Raw genomic sequence first — 23,737 nt, 5'->3', positions numbered from 1 at the left:
GTTAATCGATTTCGGTTCATACCCAGTCAGAGGAAAAAGAGAAACAAAGGAGAAAAATCAAATGGCTCCACTGGTGGGCCCCTTCCCTCTCTAATAGTAGAACGGGTAGATACTAGGGTCCACACTGTGTTCCGTTTCAGCACGTATACAGGCCTAATCCAGCCCATTAAGCTCTTTAACGGCCCACAGAGAGAGAGAGAGAGAGAGATATATATATATATATATATATATATATATATATATATATATATATATATATATATATATATATATATATATATATATATATATATATATATGTGCTGCTGAATGAATGGAGTGTCGAATCATATTGATTTTATTTGATTTGTGATATATGAGATTTCTCTCCACGATAGGTTCTACGGAGCATCAACGAGCTGCGAGATGATGTCCAGGGCAGTGCCACACAAGCGCTGCAGGTAGTCCGCCCTCTTCGCCATCGCCGCCGGGTACGCCACGGCGGGGCTCCTCCTCGAGAACAGCCTGCCGCATTGGCTGGCGTACTCCTGAGCCGCGCTGACGTGCATGCACGCGTAGTCGTAGTTCTCCTGCGCCAGCGAGCCGAGCGCCCACCGCAGCGCCTCGTCGGCGTTCCTGAACTTCTCGGCACAGGTCCCGAACGCCGCAGTGACGTTCTTGGTCATCATGCCGGAGGCGTACGTCGACGTGCTCCTCGCCTTGGCGAAGGCGATCCCGACGGCGATGGCGGATAAGGACTTGACGTCGTTGGCTCTCAGGCTGCGGGGATCGGACTGGAGCGCGGCCACGCAGAAGGCGTAGTTGGACGTCAGGCTGCATGTGCTCTGGACTAGGGCGGGTGGTGGTGGAAGAGGTGGAGAGGCCAGTGAGTGTGCGAGAACAGGAAAGAAGAAGAAGAGAAATGAAGCCATGAAGGGAGCTATGCAGAAGCAGGATCTCAAAGGCAGGACTTTTATAGTACGTTGGACCATATAATAATTGTGCTGAACACAGGAAGACGAACACCCGAGGACATGGAGAGCTCCATGTTTTCAAGTGCTGCACAGGCTTTTGGGTAAGGTGAGTAACCGATAAAGATAGTAGATCTTTATGAAGGAGACAAGAATGGCTTGACCAAGCTCATGGAAAGCATGCACGTATAGTCACAAGGCAACACAACACGGCTAATATATGTAAAGGCTACCGGACCGGGGTGCACATGGAAACCAGGGTTTGTGTTCCCCGGAGAAGGAGGCATTTGAAGGAGAAGAGAAAGGAGAGATCTGCATGTGTCTCAGATATCAGATGTGTTGGGACGAGCATGTTGATGATACTATTTTGTGCTGGAGTTGACACAGGCAGGAGTTCAAGTTTGACCGAGCCGAACCCAAACCCATCTATGCATAACATGAGCTCCGGTTAGGTTCTTTTATGGCTCACCTCAAACCTATTTCATTATACAAAAACAATATTGATTTTTTTATGAAAAAAGAAAAATAAAATTATAAGTTTTTATTAGCTTGGCAACAAATTTGTTGTCACTTACCTTTCGATCTTGGATTCAACAATATTACTTTTTTTATTTTTATTTTTATGTTATATTATTATTATTATTATTATTATTATTATTATTATTATTATTATTATTATTATTATTATTATTATTATTATTATTATTATTATTATTATTATTATTATTATTGAGAGAAATTTGCCCTTGATCATAGCCTGTTGTGGTTTATCAGTATAAATGGTAGGGTTCATATGAAATGCACCTAAGCGCGGGAACACGGGTGAACCCAAAAGAGAATATTTCATTCACAAAATAGAATATTTCTTTCGGTCTAAATTAGGTCGGCTACCATTCACTTGTAACTCCATTTTCTATTTCGGAAGTAACTTGATGTTGGAAAGATCGGATATCTCATTTGACTTTAGTCTTCATGCAAGTCAACGTCTCGACGACACCCAAGTTACCCTCTTAGAGACTTGTGTAGACGACGATAAGTATGAACTTTATTGGAAACTTGCAACCAAATGTATAAACTCGCTGTTTTAATAGTTTAAAACATTGGCTCGAATTGATATTTTTGTATGAATTTGCAACAATTACAGATTTTTATTTATCGTGTTTTCTGGATTACAAATGCTCGATATTATTAATTTTGCGTCTTTTCCTTTCAATAAAAAGAATCGGAATTGGCTTACTGCTTCAACCTCAGAAACTACAGTTAATTTCCATCGGAACGTGGAAAAACATGATACGATCCAAGAACGTTAGGGTTTGACTTTGAGAGCTTGTTCATTGAAGGTTTGACTTTGTTCATGCCATGCTAAGTTGCTTGAAGCTCGAAAGTCAAGTGTAGGGAAAAACCTACATTATGTTCAGATGTTTGATCTGCGATTTCTTCCCATCCTCGCATCCTAAGTCTTTAACTCTACAAGGCCTTACTTCACACAAATGTGTCTCGGAAAAGGTCACACATGCGACTCACGTTGCGGAGAAGCCATGCAATGAGCTGCGTCAAACCATGCAACCTTTTCATCCTTCTTCCATCCCATCCATGAATTTTGATGCAGTCGCGAAGTGTGCTTGCGAGCATAAACCGTCAAAATAAAGTGTGAGCACCGCACAAATATTGTTTCCATTATTATTTCCTTCTTTTTTTTATAATTTAGGTTGTGTGGGAAGAACACACAAATAAATAAATCATGAGGAAATAATATTGTTTGAGAACAAAGTGATCCTCCTAACTCACTAGTCTTACAAGCTCAGATTCATGGCTTCAATCACACAAGAACGAGAAACATTGTTGTGCTATACATGTGCTTCGACTCACCCTTTTTTAGATATAATCGATAGCAAAATATGATAGCTTGAGGGACAGCATGCATCGCAATTATGTTCATGATGGGTTCATTCAAAATGGCAAGAAAAAGGTGAACATGGCATAGATCATGCATGCACAGGTATCATCATTTTTTCTCGGAAGATGTCACAAAATTATCTTCGACTGTAACATGTAATTAGCCTTATTCATACTTGAAGAAGAAGAAGAAGAAGATGTTGATCTGTTTTGCGCTCTAACCCCTACTAATTTGGTTTGATATATGATCATTAGATTAATATTTATTCTAATTGCAATAAGGTTTGATGAGGATAGTAATTATGATAAGACTCGATTGACGTCAACCGATGCCTCGTGCCTCGATCAGTGCGACGGCACTCGGTCAACCGAACCAAAACACTGGCCGAGGCACATTAACGCCTACGCAGGTGCGGTTCTACACGTTACGTCAACCTCTATGTCAGACGCTATCAGCCTGCCTCATGCAGGCGGGCACATCAAACAATAGTAAGCTTCCCTATAAATACTCTATCGCTCATCAGAGGAGGGGGAGGCGAGACGCATACAAACACTTCTTCCTCTGAAACCCCCTCCACATTTTCTGCTAACTTGATCGTCGAAGGAGTCGGGCCGAGCGCCCCGGCCCGACCTTTGTGCAAGTGCGAAGCCGAGGGTCCCCGCCGGACGCGCAGACGAGGAGCTCCCGCCCAGAGGACGCGGCGACCCTGTCCCGATCGGACCATCGCACCGGACCGACCCTGCGGTCTCGAGGGACGCTCCGGAGAGATCCCTATCGTCCGGACCCGAACCGAGCCGCGTCGGCCCAGAGGCCATGGCTCACAAAGTTGTTTCCCACAACAAGGTTAATAAGGTATATGTCTGATCAGAATGGGAAATGCAATAAAAGCGTGTAAATGCATTCAAAATGGGAAGCCAAGAAAGTCCACAGCAGAAGCATCACACCGTCAAGCCGACCCCTTGTCGTCCCTACATCCGATGAACTATTCCCATTCCTTCTCGTTATCTTTGAGTGTAAGAGAAAACGAATCTTCAATGGATGTGGTTGTAGCCACCAGCACGCAGTATGAGCATTAATGGGCGGGGAATGATGTGAATGTGATGCTTGCATTTCTAGATGACCGACGAGCTATCTCTTTGAAGGAATTCCAACTTGCATTCAAGTTCTCAGTCCAATGTATTCATTGCAGAAGCAGCCGTCCGCTGACCTCAGACGACTTTGACTCGTGCGTTGCAGCCTTACAGTAACACCATCATATGCTCAACCCGCGGTCAACAACCTGCACGAGTAATATGCCTACCGAAGGAAGAAGAAGTCGCCGATGGATGTCGGCTGACATCCCGGTCTCCATTCTTACAAGGAATAAGAACGAGAAGAAACGTTGAGATTCATCATATTTTGCTCTCTCCCATACTTCTCGTACGAGAATTATTTGTGCTCCTAAAATACTTGTCAGTGTTAATATAATGCAAATAGGAATAAGGGAGGGAGAAGGAAGACGTTACCGTCGATGAACGAACGCTTCCTCCGTCCATCTGGGTTGACGAGACTTCTCCTCGAGTAATCGCTTTGACCATTCAACCCTTATCTCTCGCCTACTGTTCACGGACACTATTCTCTGCGAGCAACTTAATTTCCAAGCAGCTGCTGAGACCTCTGACTGTGTTCGTGCATGCATTGCTTCGTCTATATATTGACAGCCTCGTGTGGTAGTGTTCATCGCTCTCATCCACACACGCTTCCTCTCCCTCGAAGCGATCATGGGTGTGATCGAGCAAGCTCACGGCCGAGAGGTCTTCAGTTTGCTTCGAGTGAAGTCGCAGAGAAGTAACCCGTCCGAGGAAAGGATCGCGTGGTTGCACGATCAGCTCATCGGCAAAGATTTGGAGTTCGACACCCCCTTCGGCAAACGCAGCCTTACTTACGCTGATCACACCGCATCGGGGAGGAGCTTGCATTACATCGAGAACTATATCCTGCAACAAGTCCTCCCTGTTTATGGTACTTCTCTTGTTGATTTGATTTGGTTTGGTTTGCTTTGGTTAGCTGAAGTGAGCTTTGCATGCTGTCGATCGGCGGCTGTAGGAAACACCCACACGGATGATAGCTTTGTGGGGAGCAAAACCACGAGAATGGCGCACAAGGCGGCGGAGTACATCAAGCGGTGCATGGGTGGAGGGCACGATGATGCGATCATATTTTGTGGCGCGGGATCCTCCGCCGCCATCAAGCGCCTGCAAGAGGTGATCGGCATCGCGGTGCCTTCTATCATGAGGGACAGGGTGGTGGAGGAGCTGAGGGAGGAGGAGAGGTGGGTGGTGTTCGTCGGGCCGTACGAGCACCACTCCAACCTACTGTCGTGGCGCCAGACCACGGCCGAGGTGGTGGAGATCGGCATGGACGACGAGGGGTTGCTCGACATGGACGCCCTGAGGCTTCAGCTGATGTCTCCCAAGTACGCGAACCGCCCGATGCTGGGGTCGTTCTCGGCCTGCAGCAACGTCACCGGAATTTTCACCGACACGCGGTCCGTGGCTCGTGTTCTTCACGAGCACGGGGCGTTCGCGTGCTTTGACTTCGCAGCGAGGTCAGCCAACGTCGCGTTTGCTTTGCTTGCATGGGCTCTGTTCTCTGTCTGCCATGTTTTGGTGAAGCTGCCGTCTTCCGGTCTTTCTTTTGTTGCTTTGAACTACTTCCTCAACTTGGAATAGCTCTGTATCGCTCTGCAGTGGCCCGTACGTGGAAATCGACATGCGATCGGGAGACGTGGAAGGGTACGACGCGGTGTTTCTGAGCCCGCACAAGTTCGTCGGAGGCCCTGGGACTCCTGGAATTCTCCTGATGAACAAGGCTCTGTACCAGCTGAGGTCTTCCCCGCCCTCCACTTGCGGCGGTGGCACCGTCGCCTACGTCAATGGCTTCGACGAGAAGGTGAGCTCTGTTAAACTAATCATCCACGTCTTTCTGGCGTCCGAAGTGACGACTGATGACAATTCCATCTGCAGGATACGCTGTACTACCACGAGATCGAAGAGCGTGAAGACAGCGGAACTCCTCCGATCATCCAAAAGATCCGAGCTTCATTGGCCTTCTGGGTGAAAGAACACGTCGGGCACGATCTCATCGCCCTCCGCGAGCAAGTCTACACCGAGACAGCACTCCGACGGCTTCTCTCGAACCCAAATATCATCGTCCTCGGCAACACGACAGTCAAACGGCTGCCCATATTCTCCTTCCTCGTCGTCCCTCCGGGAGGTGGCTCAGGTGGCACCATGCGTGATGGAACAGGAAGAGATCAGAACAGGTGGGTAGAGGGGTTGAAGATGAAAGGGAAACCCCTACACGGGCGCTTCGTCACGAAGCTACTCAACGACCTCTTCGGCGTCCAGGCTCGTGGTGGGTGCGCCTGTGCCGGTCCCTACGGCCACCATCTCCTGGGAGTAGACATGGAGCTTTCTCTTCGCATCCGGTCGGCTATTCATGAGGTAACACTGCTGCAGATAACATTGAATTCTTCGAGTGATGTAGGAACAATTGTTCATGTTCAGATTGGATCTTATTGCTGTTTGCGGTGGGTGGGCAACAGGGATACAGCGGACTGAAACCCGGATGGACCAGGATCAGCTTCTCCTACTACACGTCGAAGGAGGAGTTCGCCTTCATCTTAGCCGCAGTCGAGTTCGTGGCGATGCACGGGCACCGATTCCTCCCGCTTTACCACTTCGACTGGGCGACTGGCGACTGGAGCTTCCGCAAGCGTACGTTCAAGTACCACATAATGAAGGCGGAACTGGAAGTGGCCGCTCAAGATCTCTTCGGAGACGCCGGCGTCGAGGCGAAGAGGACAAGGACATGGAGTTCGAGGGCGGTGGAAGACGATGAATCCAAGACGAGCGGGGGAGGTCAGAGATACGAGAGCTACTTCGAGCGGGCGAGGCAAATCGCGGCTTCCCTTGCTGACCACGCAAGCTCTGGCGGCGCGGCCCCGCCTGCGGGAATCGACCGCAGCCTGATACTCTTCAGGATCTAATACTCGTAGTTATCATGTTGTTGGTGAATGGCCATCGAGACAACCCGAAGTAGTCGAATAAGAGCAAGAGTCCATGTTTGTTCAGTTAGTAGATGAACAGAGAGGGGTCCTCGTTGTTGTATTTGATGCTTTGATGTTGGTTGGCATGTGATGCTCGTGGTTAAATACATAAACACAAGTCTTTCTTGGACTTTAGCAGACGTGAATGACAACTGTAAAAAATCCATGAGCGTTCAAAGTGGTAGAACATGTTGTAAGATACTCGCAGAAGCTTCAACTCGCAGAGGGTTTTAACATGCTCCAAGTAATTGGGATTCCTCAAATCTAACATTGTGATATCTGAAATAAAAAATTACAGAGGTGCCAAAAATGGTAACAATGTGCCCATAAGCACAAAGTAATATGATTGATCATGACAAGTCAGCTAACAGAGAAGCATGGAGTTCTTGGGAAAAAAATCCTCCATGATAACAACAACAAAATTGATGATATATGCACTACCTCTAACAAAGAAAATCACATGATATTGATTTCCCCAGCGTGGAATACAAAAGGAAGGGTGCACAGATATGGACACATACACAGGAAAGAAGAAGCTGACCTCGCCAACGACCATCTTCGGGTTTGACCTGACAGCATAGAGTGGATGCAACATTAGGGCAGCACTGTCAAACAAAACCAAGCAAGTTCAATAACCTGCAACCGAAAGGTAGATTTGGTGGCTGCTCATAAGAGGATAAGGTTGTCGAAAATGGATGAGGCAAGGGGTGATGTTTCATAGCCTAAGGGGTGGCAGCAATTGTGTCAAGGCTGGTCCAGTTTCTATGGTGTCAAGGCTGGGAATAGAGGGTGCTGCGAAATTGTGACTTGCTACTGGTTTTAACTTTCAGCAGTTCTACGGTTCTGTTCTTTCTCATTCATAGACTAAAATTTGTTACAAGTAAATTGATTCGCTGAGCTCCGTAAAGTATCAAATAACTTCACCTAGAAACTAGTAACTTTATTGGTTCATAAAAAAACTGAAAATTTTGTAGTTCTCACTTCACTAGAAATCGTAGAGAGAGAATTTCTTTCTTCATACAAAGTAATTTTGCGCATAGAATTACATACCAGAATAGAAGTGTCAATGCTTGTCAGCCAGGCAGATGCATTCAGGGAATGGGTTCTCATAGAATGATTCTTCAGTCCTCAACCGATCACGGCCTTTGCTTCCAGGCAGTGATCCATACCTCTTTCGTGGAGCCCCTTGTCTGCAAAATAACAAACACATCATCTTGTTTTGAGAAATTTGAACAAGGATCTTTAACAACACATATGGAAACCAAGCGATAGGTACCATTTAGAGAAAAGAAAAAGTACCTGTACTCGTGCATCTCAGATACAAGGGATGACAATTTCGCACCTTCTTTCAGCTCTCCTCTATCTATCATATCAAAGAGTTCTACCAATCCTTTCCTGCAAATAGATGGAAGATGAAAATGTGCATAAAGAAAGCACAATAAAAAATTTAAATAGACCACTTAACTCCTAAAACAGAGCACTACATGCTCTGTTCAAGCTTTGTTTTACATTAACCCCACCATCTAGATGGTTCTTTTAATGTCCTAATGACTTTTATTAACTAGTTTGCTTTTTAAACTAAAAAAGCAAACTAGTTAATAAAAACATAATGATTTGTGGCACTCTATAAACCTAAATCAAAAGCCACGGCAAAATGGACAGGAGAAAAAAAAGAAGTTATATTAATTTGATTTCAGGAACACTACTATTGAAAAATAAGTAGATAAAGATATGCCAAACGTCCATGATGTACAGGGAAAAGAATGCTTAGTGACGACCAATGAAACCGTTCAAAAGATCTTCTGCATCATCTTAAAATAAGCTAAAAGAAAACAAGGCCAAAGAAAGAAAATAACATGCAATACTAACATTCATATACCTGTCAGGGTTTATTGTCTTCCTGTGCCCTAAAAATCTACGATGCCCCTCAACAGCTCTAGCCATGTTTCCAGTATATGATGGGACAAATACATCACTTTCCACTGAAATAATGTAGTCAATAGCTGCAGTCTGAGATGAATGACTAGAAAAGTCTTTTAATTCCTCCTTAGTTGCCAATGTCTCCTGCAAGATATAACCTTACCATTAGTGTCTCGGATTTGATATGCCCAGTTTTATAAGACATAATACACAAGCTAAAAGTCAATGAAGAACCTTGAAAACTAAGTTGGGGAAGCGAGCCCTCAGATCTGATAGGTAAGTTTCACCACCATAGATTTCACCAGCTGCAACGTAAATCCAGGTGGACGAAGGGTATCCCAAAGCTTGCAGAAAGATACCTACTTCCTTGGGGGTTAGAGGACAGAAACCACCTAGTCTTTGTTCTGTTGAATTTATGTCCTTCAATTTCCAGTGGTTTGTAATCTCCCTGGAAACCATAAAGTCATGTCACAAACACATAGGCAACAAAAAAGTCATTGTGGAAAATAGTTATCACCTCATAATTCTGAGCTCTTCTGCTTCCATGTCATTAAGGCCATAGGTACATCCAGTAAATGATAGCATGTCCTTCTCAAAACGCAGATGAAGAGCAATATATTGGCCATGTGACTTCAGCCGCTCCACTAGCTTCTGTTGTATCAGCGTCATGTAGGCTCAGACCCTAATTTACATGATACGCATGGATATCTCTTAAATGCATAACGACAGTAAACACTTTTTCATTTAATGGTGTTGGGTATGGCTGTTTCAGACCTTCCCAAGCCTCTCAATTGGATTTGAGAAACGGAGTGCATTGTACATAGCACGGCATCGTAACCTTTGAATATCGATCGGAAGATCATTGTTAGCTAGCCTTGAATCAGATTTGGGAACATGAATCACCTGAAAGGAACAAATAAATATAAACTTGTACCAGTGCATTACCAAAAGTCCAACTTGGCATGAACATGAGTTGATGGAAGGCATGACATCATTATCAAAATCAAAAACAGAACAAGCTTCATCAGATAAGAAACATCAGACGGATTATGAAAAAACTCAAAAAAGAAGCCCATCATGCAGTGGTACACATTTGATCCTCGACATCGTCACAAGACCATGAGCAACAAATTCTTCAAAATACCAACAGGATGTTTTCACTCAGCCTCAAACTTAATAGCTTCAAGAAGTTAGCTCTTGGACAACACTCATCTCTCAAATCATCGTGTAAGATCAGTCTTCACCTAATCATTACTGGCTCAGTGAACTAGGGCTTTCTTCAAGAAATTTCAAACATCTAACCAAGGCTTAAAATTTTGATCGATATCAGTTTCATCTTGTTAGAACAGTATAGTACACCAATATATTGGATCAATATCAGTTTCATACTGACAATGACAATCTTCAACATAAATAAAACTATTGACCACTTGTTTAGAATGTTATTTGTTGCGCTATCTATCCATCCTATTCAGAAAATACACTTCAGCATATCAAATACCCATCAACAAGAAGCTACCTGATAATCCTTCCATAGTTGTGACATCTCCTCATAGTAACTTGCACCGGACCAAGAAGTAAAATGCTTACGAGCCCTAGAAGCTGATTCCAGTTCCTTGGGTAGCTCGCGAACAATGTGCACATCTCCTTCTAGAGAATTGATAAAGTGGGACTCATCAAAAATATCTGAAAAGGTGCTGCAAGAAATTGAGAATGCAGATGAATTCATAATCGATCAATGTGTGGAATTCTCTAAAAATCAGCTGCAAAATTTGTAAAGCAAACCTAGTGTCTTGCCAAAAAGATCGCTTATCCAATTGTGGAATTACTAATGTTGCATTCATCAAACGAGCAACAGCTACCATATCACAAATCTGTACAGAAGAAAGCCATCTGGTCAGCATTCAGTGAAATTTATTGATATGAGATTATCAACATATTTCTAAGGTCAATTAGGTCATTAACCAACAAGATGCAACAGATTGGTATGAAGTCTGATCTATGCTCGGACTATCTAATGCAAATGCCTCGACCTTTGACAACCAATCTTTTAAGTATTTATTAGTAATTAGCAATCTTCCTAGTCCAAGGCCTTTCCACTTTTAGGAGAAATAAGTTATGCTGACCATGTTTATTAGCTTTTACTAAATATTTTTTTTACAAGGAAAACGAGATGTTTATACAGCATGCAAAAGAACTCCAAATGCACCTGCACTACTGTGACCAAAACTTGAATCGCACATGGAAAAATATTCAGCAAGCTCCTCCTATTCATAACCATATAAACATAGACATTTCCAGGTCTTTTTACTGCCAATTTCTGCCCTGAAGAAAGAAAAGCTGGAGTACATAAAGAGAAAATTATACAATTTTGCAATCCAACTTTAAGCCTTCTGGGTAGCATACGAGACCTCTAGAATGGCTGACGCATGCTTCTAAACAATATTAAAGTTGAAAAGACAAGATCACAAATAAGAATAATGGGACAGTTTCGTGGACCTACACCAGTGCGCATTTGGTTGAGGCCCCCATTGCTTCTAACGGTCAAGTAGCGGTTCCACTTTTGGGGAGCTGGACACACAAGGGGCATGTTGAACAAACACAAACTATAATTAGCATGCATCGACCAGTTATCGCCGATTAAAAAAAATAAAGTTTACCACATTTTTAGACATCAGAAGCTGACATCACACTAAAAAGAAGAAATTTAGTCTGTTTTATCGTAAAAAAGTCAATACCTACATGGTATCAAATATGGCTTAACTGAAGGCAAAACCTAGTATCATATTGTGAATTTGCATCAGAGACAACAAAGTATAAAAGTAGAAGAGAACATAACAACCTGCATATTTCTGGGTCCGCTTGACACATGGACGATAACCATAACCAGACGCAGAACCCCACAGTCGCTCTTTCAAATCCTGCTCAGGGAAGAGAACCACAAGTCAGTAGCCAGAGTATTCAGAAGTAAAAACCGCATACTTTAACAAAGCAATAATAGCACCACATTCCTCCTCGTGGAAGCTTGTAAATCATAAGAGACAAACACAAGACAATCGCATGTCAACAAAAAGTATTAACATTAATGTGTCCAACTTCGGCCTTAATCCCATTAGGGCATAAACCATAGGCACAGAGAGATGAATTTAGCTGGGATTATACCTCTATCGCCACATATTGGTTGGAATAAAAAGGAAGACAATGAACCAACAAACTAAAACCGTAAGATGAAAGCTAAATAGACTAGAATGATCGCCACAAATATGCTTTTAATGGGCATTTGTACGATCAATTTAAAACATCGAAGCACTCCTGCGAGAACAGTGAATAAACAGGACTCTGCCCCTCAGATCCCCACACACAAAACACAATCAAACGAAAGAAGCGCGCACCTCAAAGGACTCGTCCGAGGGATTCCGATCGACTACAGTGATCTGCCTCTGAGAAAAGAGGAAGATGAAGGCGGAGAAGGCGAGGAGAACCAACACATAACAGGAAATCGAGGGAGGAGGCACGAGTCGAGATCGAAGGAGACGATGCGAAGACGGTCTAGGGTTTGCCATTCCCACGGCCTCACTCGGATCTCCAGATCCACTCTCCCGGTTTTCGGAAGACAAGAGGCCTTCTTTAAATATAATAATAATAATAATAATAATAATAATAATATTATTATTATTATTATTATTATGGTGATTTTATTGCCTTCGGGTTCTGGTACTCCGCCGGTCGGCATACCCATCATGCTATTGGAGCTTTTCCTTCTTTGGTCCATAAGCTTTAATTTATTATTTTAAGAAAAACCAAATCAATTTTCATTTATTTAAATAACAGAGACATCAGCTGTCCCCAAAAGTATAAAATATAAATATATTCTTTGATAAGATAATTAAAATAGTACTCATAAATCAGTTCATAATCAATCGATCCAATTCTTTAGTTACAAATGTTCATCTATCATTTTAGACCAGCTGAAGAATATTATAACCTACATATAAACCTTCGCCTTTGATAATTCATTAATGGTAATTATATATTAAAATAATATAATCCATCATTACATATAATTCCATCGAGCCCTCATTAATGAACATGATATAGTGAGCGTTTGATTCTTCATCATTTTGATAATATATACCTTATAAAAGATGCAAAGATGGTGGTGATGAAGAACAAACGGGTTGTGAGGAAGATGATAAACACATAGCAAACAATAATAAGAAGAATACAAAGATGGCGATGATGAGATCAATTAATCATTTTATGATGTGGAGATATACAAATGATCCATTAATTTCCTCTATGATGTGACTTCTTAACGGGTAATAACCCGGTGGTTGGAGAGATGAGATATACGGTGTGGCTCGAGGTTAACGGGTCCGTTTCGCCAGAACTGAACGTGGGGAATGGGTCCGGCTAAGTTTGACGGAATGTTGACGCCGTCAACAACGAAGGCTTCGGCTTCTTTCGTCCACACAATAATTTCCGCGATGGATGTGGCCGATGCACCATGCCATCATCCCCTTCATGCATCATGATGGTTGCTACCGATGATGGTGCTTTTGTCATTTGACATGATTAGATGCAGCTGTACTGCGTGACGAATGGCGCAGGGACACGCGTGGGCAAACAAAGGGTCGGAATATTCTCGAAGTGCCCGCCCCCCGTCGATTACCTCTTGACTCACCTCGAGGAAGCAGGGGAACCCGCACACGGGCCCCGCGTGCTCTGTCCAATCATCGTAGGAGTAAGGAGCGGCCATGCCTGTCCGGATCGAGTCGCGTCGGGCCGACTTCGACTTGGCCGGTTTGAGCATTTGTCTCGGCTCGAGTCCGGTTTGGATGCGACGTATTATTCCGCTTATTTAATTCGGCTAATTAAATGTCATCCAGGACATGCGACCATGGTCTCATTGGTCAACCATTTTGACCAATTTGTTTGGGCAAGCAGCGGTCATCAAATTAAATTCAGCAACATGCAATTAGAAACATCCGCATGTGTATGGTGATTTCCCTCTGCTCAATGTGTGTGTGTATCGATGCGAACGATCCTACGGCTTCAGAGACTCAGACACGCGTCTCGTGATTCACGCCCGTCCTCGTGATTCGGGAAAGCACGAGGGGCCATTCTGTAATTACGGGAGATAAAAGCGGTACGGCCCCCACCCGCTTTTCTGTCCTTCGCCGCGCGTATCACCCGTGCACGCGCGTGCACGTAGTTTTCCATGCGAGCACCTACCCACCGCCGATGCCGACTCCGCGAGCCGATCCTGTCCGTTCCTCTCGCCACGTGGTTATGCCCCCCCATGGGCTGATCCATCATGATGATGATGCCATGACTATGCTCACACATACATAGCGGCAGCATCTGTTGACTTCATATCGAGAGCCGCAGCAGGAAGAGGAAGTGTCAAGAAATTAATCAAATCCAAGAGACGCTTGACGTCCGCAAGGACACAAGGACATGTCTCTCTCCGCCTTCCCCATCGTCTCTCTCTCTCTCTCTCTCTCTCTTCGGCTAAAGAAATTACCGGAATCGAAATCGAAATCGAAATCAAACGGAGAGTTTAATCGTATTTAAGACAAACCCTAAGTCCATAACTAGCTGTAGGAGCTGAAGAAGAGGAAAAGGCGGAGATTTGGCTTCACTTCGGGGCGCTTCCGTGGCAATCTTATCGGGAGAGGACTTGGATACTGTAAGTCCGTCTCGGTTCTTCGGCTCTCGATCCTCAGCTTGGTCTTTCTTGCTCTTATTCCGTTGGATCTTTGAGAAATTTGGCTGCGTTGGGTCTCCGAGCGGCCGTGAGTCGGAGCGGAGGGGAATAGCGTGGGTTTGGATTTCGTTTGCAGTTTTGAGTACCGTCGTGTGGATGTCTTCGGTGCCGGATTCGGTGTTGCGGTTTCTCTTTTGAAGGATTCGACCGGTTAAAGTGGAAAAAGATCGGTGTGAAGGGAAGGGGAGTGGAGAAAAGATCGGATTTTTGGGTCTTTTGGAGGTCTTTGGTTTCGGTTGCTACGGAAAGATCCATTCTTTTGGCATGTTTGCTTGATTCTTATGGCATTTTAATCGATACTGGTTATTTCCTCTTTTGTTTGCTGCTGTTATTCTGGAAATGAAGAGGAAGCGATTAGGGGGATCGAGGTGAGATTTCTTTGTTGGATTCGAGAAATTTGGTAAATGGACTCTGTAATATGTGGTGGAACTGAAGACCTTGTCTCTGATTTCGTTCTGACGGCTCCAAAAATCCTCATTCTCGCGGTGTTTGGAAGAAAAGGATACTTTCCCCTGCTATCATTTTTGACCTGGGATGTGGAATCTGTAGAACTATGTTGATATAAGCAGGCTTTCGATTTGTCGGTGTCGCATCGGCTTTTTCCTTCTGCTTTCCAAAAATGGTGCCTTCAGGGTCTTCGACTCCCATTGGCGGGGCTCAATCAGTCACTCCTTCCATTCTCCGGTCGAATTCTGGGTTGCTTGGGGGATCCCAGCCCGGGTTGATTCCATCACCGCCCCCTTTCTCGTCTCTGGTTTCGCCTCGTACCCAGTACAGCAACAGCGGCAGCTTGCTTGGAAACATGTCCAATGTTCCACCCCTCAACAATTCATATGGAAATGGAGGGCCTGTCGGTGGGTTTTCTGGATCACCCATGAATCTCCAACAGCATGGTAGCCTTGTTGGTGTTGCTGATATGGTCGGCTCTGCTGAGCCTAACCCTTTGTTGTTCACATCTTCGTCGGGCCAAAGCCAGGGGCAACAACAGTGCTTCCAGAACCCCTCAAACAGCCAACATGGTCCAGATCAACCACAGTCTCAAATCGATGCAATGCAAAATTTGCAGCAGCAGTTCTCTGTTCCTCAGAGTCAGCAGCTGCCGCTTCGGGGAGGATTGGGTAGCGCAGGACGATTGGGGCCTGTTAAGTTGGAGCCACAGATGGGTCCCAGTGATCAGATTAGTCCGCCGCAGCAATTGCAAACCTTACACAGCATTGGTATGGTGAAAGTGGAGCCACAGCAGTTACAGTCCTTCAGAAGCTTGGGTCCTGTAAAAATGGAAAGCCACCATTCAGACCCTTCATTGTTTCTCCAGCAGCAGCAACAACAGCAACAGCAGCAGCAACAACAACATATTTTGCAGCTATCAAGGCAGAATTCTCAGGCTGCAGCTGCACAAATGAGTCTCTTGCAACAGCAACGAATGTTACAATTTCAGCAGCAGCAGCAGCAGCAGCAACAGCAGATTGTCAAAACCCTCCCTCAGCAAAGAGGCCAGTTGCGGCAGCAGCAGCTTCTCCAACACAATCTTCCAGTTAGACCTCCAATGAGATCTACAGTGTATGAGCCAGGAATGTGTGCTCGGAGGTTAACCCAGTATATGTACCATCAGCAGCACCGACCACAGGTAACTTTAAATTCAGTTGGCAGTCTCGTTTGTGAATACCTAAGTGGAGGATCACACATATTTCTTTGGCCCTCAAGTTTCTTTGAATTAGCTCATTTTATGGCCTGTTGAGCAAATGCAGGATAACAACATAGAATTTTGGAGAAAATTTATCGCCGAATACTTTGCACCTAGTGCCAAGAAGAGGTGGTGTGTGTCTCTTTATGGAAGTGGTCGTCAAACTACTGGTGTTCTCCCACAGGTATGGTTAACTACCAATCAGGTTAGTTACAAGAATTTTTTTTCTTCTAATTATTCATTGTTTGTTTAGATAGTTGAATATGGGAATCGATTATGCTTATTTTGATTGGGGTGTACAAAATTTTCTATTTTGGAACATCTTTACTTCATTTTATCATTTCACTCATGTATCTTAACCAGGTAAATTTTGCCTGATTTCTGTAGGATGTGTGGCACTGTGAGATATGCAACCATAAACCTGGACGTGGTTTTGGTATGTAATTTTTGTTCTGTATTATCATTTATCAAATATTTCTTGATGATTTGAGTTATGGTGTTGGTTGCTGAAGTCTGTAAGAACGCAGTGCTGTATTGGGTTCTTGAAATCTGTATTATTTGATTACTCTGTAACTTAATCTTCTTTTTTTGGTTTATAGAAACTACTGTTGAGGTTTTACCAAGGCTCTTCCAAATTAAATATGCTAGCGGTACCTTAGAAGAACTTCTATATGTAGACATGCCTCGCGAGTATCAAAATGCTTCTGGTCAAATTGTCTTGGATTATGCTAAGGCAATTCAGGAGAGTGTCTTCGAGCAATTGCGAGTGGTGCGTGATGGCCAGCTGCGAATTGTTTTCAACCCTGATTTAAAGGTAAAATATATTTTCATGTGGTTATTTATGCACAGCAGAAACTCTGCTAAAAGCCTTCCCATGGGGTACTTTACATATTTAGACATTTTCTTCTTTGTTCTTCGATTAGATTTCTTCTTGGGAATTTTGTGCTAGGCGCCATGAAGAGCTTATTCCTCGAAGAGTTATCATTCCACAGGTACAGTCATCATTTGCCTTAAATGATTTTTCTCATCTTTTGTGACTTGTTGGGTGTCGGCCACAGAGTTCTGATTGATATCTAATTCATGATTTTGCTGAGCAGGTTAGTCAACTTGGTGCTATGGTGCAAAGGTATCAGGCTGCTGCTCAAAATGCATCATTACCCACACAAGATTTGCAAAACACTTGTAATTCGTAAGTCCACTGCATTTATTTCATGCTTAAGTTTGACTATCCTTTGCTTGCTGTCAGTTAAGTGAATCTATATATTTGATACAGTATTATTCTTTTGGATGGTATCTGGTTTGTTGGTTCTGCTCACATCTGTACAAGCATTTACATGTGTATTGAAACTACTAGAAAGCTTTCAGTCCAATAAGATTCGGTTACCCTATTAAAAATTTTCTTTTCTTTAAGGTAGCACATTTTGATTGTCTTGTCCTGTTGTTTGGATAGTATATTTGTATATTCTTGTGCCCATCAAATGTGTTTTGCTATTTTAGCAGCACACTCTGTCTTTTATTAGTTATCAGTAATAGTGTATTGCTCTTGGACATGTATTCTTTTTCCCATTTAAAGTGTATTTCCTTTATCGATATTTGTTAAAGGCATATATGAGCAAACATAAAAAAAAGGAAAAGAAAAATGTCTTACTAGTTATATGTGTAGATTGTATATTCACACAGTTTACATGATGAAAGAAATCTTGGCATGGTGAAATTTGCTGAAAGGCTTGAGGATAGAGATTTTAGACGGTTCTAATTGGATGTTCTGCAGTAGTTATATTTATTTTGATATTTTGATGGATAGCCTTTTATAAGCTTAAGTTTAGCCTTTGAATTTTGAAAGATGTGATGTTTGAATCTCTGATAATGCTAATGGCTGCATTGATAAAACATGTATGATCACAGAGTGGATATGTTTCCTGCTTTTTTAACATTCCTTTTGAATTACTAAAAGGACAATTTTTTAGTGTTATGTTGACTCTAAGGCATGCAAGACACCACATAATAAGAAACTGCATGAAGGTACAAGGACTTCATTGTCAAGTCCAGTGAAATGACAATGGCCACATTGTATGAATTTTTTTACCGGTTTCAGTGAAGACAATGCTACAGTGTGATATTGTGACAGTTGAGATAGCACATGCTTCTGAAAACTTTCAAGTAAAGAAATCATGTGAACGTCTCTTAATATGTGTCAATGTTTTATGCAAATCTAAAGATGCTGAGTTTAGGGTGTAGATGCATGTGTGTGATATGCGTGTTTAAATGTTTGTGCAAGAATCCCTCTATTTATTTGGGTATGTATTTTGAGAAAACTGTTGAATTTTTAACAACCAATTTTCTTTTCTATAATTTGAAATTCGACTTATTTGATGCTTATGAAATATGTGATAGGTTTGTAGCATCAGCTCGCCAATTGGCCAAAGCTTTGGAAGTTCCATTGGTGAACGATTTAGGATATACAAAAAGATATGTTCGTTGCCTTCAGGTAGACTGCTTTGCATTTACTGAAAATTCGATTCCCTTTGGATATTCTTGTTAGTACTTCAGTGCTGTTTGTTGTGCCAGTTTGCTTTTATTTTTTTTTGCTGTGACTTAATTACTTTTGTTTCTGTTTGGATTTGATCCTTCTTTGTACTTATTATTGCTTAAATTTTATTAGACTCTTTGTTGAAGAGTTGTGCCGTCACAAAATTCTTCATGGGTAATTTGTATTTAACATGTTTCATAAGGAATATCACAATGTTAAAAGATGTCTATAATAGACAGGAAAGAATCTCTCTCTCTCTCTCTCTCTCTCTCTCTCTCTCTCTCTCCACGTCCGTCATGATGTGTCTTGAGTTAGCACTAATCAATAAAAAACTTTAATCAAATGCCATTAACACCACAATGTCAAATTCTCTCTAGTAACTGAAGCGAAGAAAAATTGTACCTTGATCAGTATAAACAAGCCACATTATTGCCACACTGACTCATAACGAAATTTTTAGAGTTTGTAGATGTTGCATGTGTATGGAGTGCATTCATAAAGGTGTCTGTCCTTTCTGATCTACTAAGTTTGCAGCATTAAGATTTTTGATAGGAAGTATTCATTTCTAGAAGAAAAAGGTGAAAGAACATATAGTTAAACTGTTGTTTAAGTGTTCTATTATTTGTGCCTCAGAGATGCTGAATAGTGGAGCTTCTCTTATCCAAAAAAATCATTAACTAAACAATAATTTATAATGTTGCAATAAAAGAGGTGAATGTACCCAACACCAGGCAATTTAAATTTGCAAAAATAAGATGAGCTAGTCACTTTGTCACACAAATCACTTTAATATTGGTTGTTGAACATGGAAAACTGGAGTAACACTTGGTGCACTGTCTGAGAAATTTGACCCTCTATATACAAATCTTTGTATCTGTCAATTTGCTTCTTGTCTTTTCTTCCAACACAACTATAAGGTAATTTCTTTAGAAAGCAACTAGTGAGCTAGACAATTAAAATGTGAACTTTAAACTATTTCTTTTTTGTTAATTTTTTTATCATACTTAAAAAACAAGAATCTGCAAGTTGTCACTGTTGTGAGGGTTTGCTGCAATTTGAAGTTTGGAGGGTAGGACATGGATAAACACTTGCAGTCAACCTGCTGACTGTTATTGCTAAAGCAGCATTATGATGATGAGATGGTCACCATTTTGCATATAAATCTCAGATTTTTGCTTTTCATGACAAAAAGGGTTCTTATGCAATAAAATTGATTTACACCGTATTTATATAGCTTCCTTCGGATCAATGGTTTTGAAACATTTGAGCAATAAACTTTACACCATCTCTTATTCATATTGTTTTGATACCTTAAAGTACAATATCTTTCATTCTTTACCTTTTTTTTATTATGTTGCAAAAATTTGTGTAACAGCTAATGCACAACACTCTGAGTTGCAAACTATGTAGTTCGTCATTGTTTCAATACTGATTCTTTTACTTTGGTTGGTGATAGATATCTGAAGTGGTTAACAGTATGAAGGATTTGATTGATTATAGCAAAGAAACTAGATCTGGACCTATAGGTAAGCTCTTTCCTTGTTAGTTTCCTTTTCGTGGCTTGCTTCAGATACCAAACAATGTTCAGCTAATATAGAACTGCTTCGTTGTTTTCGTAATTTTTCATTTGTCTAGTATGAACTAATATAAGGGTGCAAATTGGATGCATAGAGATCATTATTAATGCAACTGTATCAGTTCGGATACTAGTTACTCTTTGTGGCTTGGAAATTCTTGTTATCCGATTGGTCCATGCAGTTCTGACAATGTGTCAACATAAGCATAGTTAATAAGTAGATTAAGTGCTGCTATTTCAACAAGTTTTGAGGGATAACACTGATTTTATACGTAACACTAATTTTATACTTTCCAGCCTATCCGGTTCGTGATCAGTCAACTCTGTTCCTGTTTTGGGTGATGTATTGGTTGCTTTGCCTGGTCGGCAGTCAATGGGAATTAGTCTTAACCAAGTTATTTAGGTTTCACAAGCCTTTTATGTGTAACTTATTATTTATTTTTGGAAATTTACTATATTTTTAATGTTTGCTATTTTTCCGACCTACACAATCCCCAACCTCAGACCCTACATGGATCCTGTTTCGGATCCTGATCCCATAAGCCTTAATTTGCAATATCATCTATATATAGGTTTTAAAATCATGGTTAACTTCACCACCGATCTTCTACAACTAGAGAAAAAAAAGTTGTAAATTCTAAGGTGCTATTTGTTTGATCAAAGTTTAATAAAATCAATTTGTCAACTTCAAGTCCTGACTTATCTATTGTTTCTGTGGTTCAGATAGCCTGAATAACTTCCCTCGAAGGAATTCTTGTTCGTCAGGTCTTCAAACTCAGCAACCCCAACAGCCTGAGCAACAGCAACCCATCACCCAGAATCCGAACCATAATGATCAGAACTCTGCTCATGCCACCGGCATACAGCTTTCTGCTGGCAGCAGTAATGTTGTGAGTATCAATAACTCCCTTAATGCTGCTTCATCTACCTCTACATCTGCAGCAACCATTATTGGTCTCCTCCACCAAAATTCTATAAATACCAGGCAAGAAAACCAGATGAACACAGTAAACAGTCCTTATGGTGGTGGGAATGCTGTTCAGATTCCATCCGCCAGTTCATCCAATACATTAGCTCCATCACAACCCAATCCTCCTTCCCCTTTTTCTTCTTTGGCACCTGCTTCCAATAACAATCCGACGACAACCTCTCATAATGCTGCTCATCTGAGCTCCATAAATTCACCTGCAAGCTTGTCTACAATGCAACAGCCTGCATCACAGGTTCATGAGACTGATCCAAATGATTCACAAAGCTCTGTCCACCAAATTCTGCATGAGCTGATGATGTCCTCGCAGCTAAATGGTGTCAATTCCTTGGGGAATGACATGAAGCCAATTAATGGGATAACGCCTGCATTGAGTGTGGAGAACTGCTTAGTTGGACACGGTTTATCCAACAACTCGGCTATCAGTGGCGCGGGCTTTTCAGGCATGGGTGGGATTGGTCTGTCTGCTGCTGCTAGTGGGATGCGGCCAGGAGGGACTAATAATGTTATGGCTATGAATGGGAGGGTCGGAGCGAGTCACCTTTCCCAAGATCCCACAGCTACTAGCCATCAACAGCAAGATATTGGAAACCGACTATTGGAAAGAATAGGAGCAGTTAACAGCTTCAATAATCTTCAATTTGATTGGAAGTCCTTTCCTTAAAAATGAAGCGGAGGTATTTACCGAATCAAATTTTTACTTAAAACAGAGCTGTGGCTTGAGCTACGATGGTAAATAGCCCTCGGACTGCACATCGCCAAACATCGCAGCTCCTGTCCCACCTTTTCGGAAGCCTCTCCCGAGCTAATTACCCCGAAGGATAACACATACTAGCTTATTTTCTAGTTCTTGTTTCGTTTTCATGTCTTCTAACTGTTTTTTTGTAATGCTGCTTGTGTATTATGCTCCCGGGGCACATTTCTGCCAACGCTTACGGTGTCGATGGGAAAATCGGTGTATGTATGGAGGAGGGAAGGGTCATGGTACTACTGCTTGTAGCATTTCTCAATTTTAAAGATGGTATAGAAGATGCTTTTGATATGGAGAGTGATGTGTCTTCTTCTCATCTGGATCTTGTAAAGAACTGTAAGGGCACACTGCTGTCTTCTTTTGTTGACTTTTTCCATGTTGTGAATGATGAAAGCTGGAATTTGCAAGATTCAGATGACATCTACAAATGCTTGCTTTTTGTCTTATACAAACACAAATAGTCGTCAGCTCTCTGATTCCAGAACCCTGATGTCATCTGTCATCTCTGGTTAGTATGCCAAACCCTAGATTGCAAGGATCTCCATGTGGATTTGGCCTAAGCATGAGATTGCTGCATGGTTGAAGCATTGGTTTTATATCTTCTCCAAAGGCACATTTTATTATACCTTCTCAAAAGTAGGATCATTGAGAAGGTTCATTGGCTATGGTGCTCATGAGATAGTGTGACATTTAACATCTTGATATATCATTGGTTTTGGATTACCTTTTGATTATTAGATGATTCATCTCATGAATCATTTTTGATGTCATATTTAGTGTTTCTTGGCATGAATCATTCGAGTGCTGATGAGATGATGCCAACAAAATGAGACGCCATGCATGAACCACTACATAGAGCACTCGTCCCCCTCATCCCTGTTTTGTTCTTCGTGCACTATAAGGTGTTCTAGCTTGTATGATCATATGATTCTTATTGCAGCAACATCTATTCCTATAGCTACGAACCGTGATAATATATACCGTCGTGAAAAACATACATCGATGAGTTTTAGAATCATTGTTAAATATCTACATATTTTTTTGCGATGTAATAGATTTTACAATCGTAGATAATAAATGTCTATGTATCACTACGTAAAAAGATATAGATATGAATTTTTCTATAAATTATAGTCACAATAGTAGTTCATATATCACTACAGTAATGGATATTTTTTCACCATATAATAGATTTTACAGTCTTAGATAAATATCTATGTATTACTAAGCGAAAAGATATAAATATGAATTTTTCTATAGATGATAGTCACAATAACAGTTCATATATCAGTAATGGATATTTTTTCGAATCTCAGATAAATGTCTACCTATTACTATGTGAAAAGATATTAATATAAATTTTTGTGCAAATGATAGTCATAATAGTAGTTCATGTATCACTACAATAATGGATATTTTTCACGATGTAATATATTTTACAATCACTAATAAATGTGTGCGTATTACATGAAAAGATATAGATATAAATTCTTTATAAATAATAGTCATAATTATTTTACACTTTTATGTCGTGACTAAGGTGTCAGCACGACTTAGCCCGTATCGAGTAACTAAGATCGT

The 23,737-nt window shown here is 41.7% G+C and overlaps 4 protein-coding genes across 8 annotated transcripts; 2 read left to right on the top strand and 2 right to left on the bottom strand.

The window, feature by feature from the left end:
• Window positions 1-380: 380 nt before the first annotated feature.
• Window positions 381-911, bottom strand: LOC135651432 (cell wall / vacuolar inhibitor of fructosidase 2-like). Its single transcript, XM_065171501.1, has one exon. It carries the CDS (start codon window positions 909-911, stop codon window positions 381-383), a length of 531 nt encoding a protein of 176 aa, XP_065027573.1.
• A 3,599-nt stretch (window positions 912-4,510) lies between these two features.
• LOC103969764 (uncharacterized) lies at window positions 4,511-7,072 on the top strand. Of its 2 annotated transcripts, XM_009383414.3 has the most exons (5): window positions 4,512-4,848; window positions 4,933-5,434; window positions 5,577-5,778; window positions 5,853-6,332; window positions 6,434-7,072. In XM_009383414.3, exons 1-5 carry the CDS (start codon window positions 4,608-4,610, stop codon window positions 6,875-6,877), a joined length of 1,869 nt encoding a protein of 622 aa, XP_009381689.2. In that variant the 5' UTR covers window positions 4,512-4,607; the 3' UTR covers window positions 6,878-7,072. The 2 variants fall into 2 exon arrangements, with proteins under 2 accessions (XP_065026267.1, XP_009381689.2); XM_065170195.1 differs by having other exon boundaries at window positions 4,511-5,434.
• Window positions 7,073-7,191: 119 nt separating this feature from the next.
• Window positions 7,192-12,459, bottom strand: LOC135583740 (O-fucosyltransferase 38-like). 3 transcript variants are annotated; one of them, XM_065170591.1, is made up of 12 exons: window positions 12,250-12,459; window positions 11,700-11,778; window positions 11,361-11,428; window positions 10,643-10,731; window positions 10,377-10,554; window positions 9,632-9,760; window positions 9,375-9,508; window positions 9,092-9,305; window positions 8,817-9,001; window positions 8,237-8,332; window positions 7,988-8,127; window positions 7,192-7,506 (listed from the first exon to the last, which is right to left on the bottom strand). In XM_065170591.1, the coding sequence occupies exons 1-11, from the start codon at window positions 12,418-12,420 to the stop codon at window positions 8,001-8,003; spliced, it is 1,470 nt and encodes a 489-aa protein (XP_065026663.1). In that variant the 5' UTR covers window positions 12,421-12,459; the 3' UTR covers window positions 7,192-7,506; window positions 7,988-8,000. The 3 variants fall into 3 exon arrangements, with proteins under 3 accessions (XP_065026663.1, XP_065026665.1, XP_065026664.1); XM_065170593.1 differs by lacking the exon at window positions 11,361-11,428 and having other exon boundaries at window positions 12,250-12,387; XM_065170592.1 differs by lacking the exons at window positions 11,361-11,428; window positions 11,700-11,778; window positions 12,250-12,459 and adding an exon at window positions 11,067-11,281.
• A 1,859-nt stretch (window positions 12,460-14,318) lies between these two features.
• Window positions 14,319-22,447, top strand: LOC135651090 (transcriptional corepressor SEUSS-like). Of its 2 annotated transcripts, none has more exons than XM_065170881.1 (9): window positions 14,319-16,254; window positions 16,376-16,516; window positions 16,699-16,747; window positions 16,911-17,125; window positions 17,235-17,303; window positions 17,409-17,500; window positions 18,706-18,799; window positions 20,298-20,367; window positions 21,141-22,447. In XM_065170881.1, exons 1-9 carry the CDS (start codon window positions 15,247-15,249, stop codon window positions 22,067-22,069), a joined length of 2,667 nt encoding a protein of 888 aa, XP_065026953.1. In that variant the 5' UTR covers window positions 14,319-15,246; the 3' UTR covers window positions 22,070-22,447. The 2 variants fall into 2 exon arrangements, with proteins under 2 accessions (XP_065026953.1, XP_065026954.1); XM_065170882.1 differs by having other exon boundaries at window positions 14,320-16,254; window positions 16,376-16,495.
• Window positions 22,448-23,737: the final 1,290 nt, after the last annotated feature.

Source organism: Musa acuminata, chromosome BXJ3-10 (assembly GCF_036884655.1).
Source record: "Musa acuminata AAA Group cultivar baxijiao chromosome BXJ3-10, Cavendish_Baxijiao_AAA, whole genome shotgun sequence".
Lineage (NCBI taxonomy): Eukaryota > Viridiplantae > Streptophyta > Magnoliopsida > Zingiberales > Musaceae > Musa > Musa acuminata.
The sequence above is the reverse complement of the archived record's forward strand: the minus strand, read 5'-3'. Positions and strand labels throughout refer to the sequence as shown.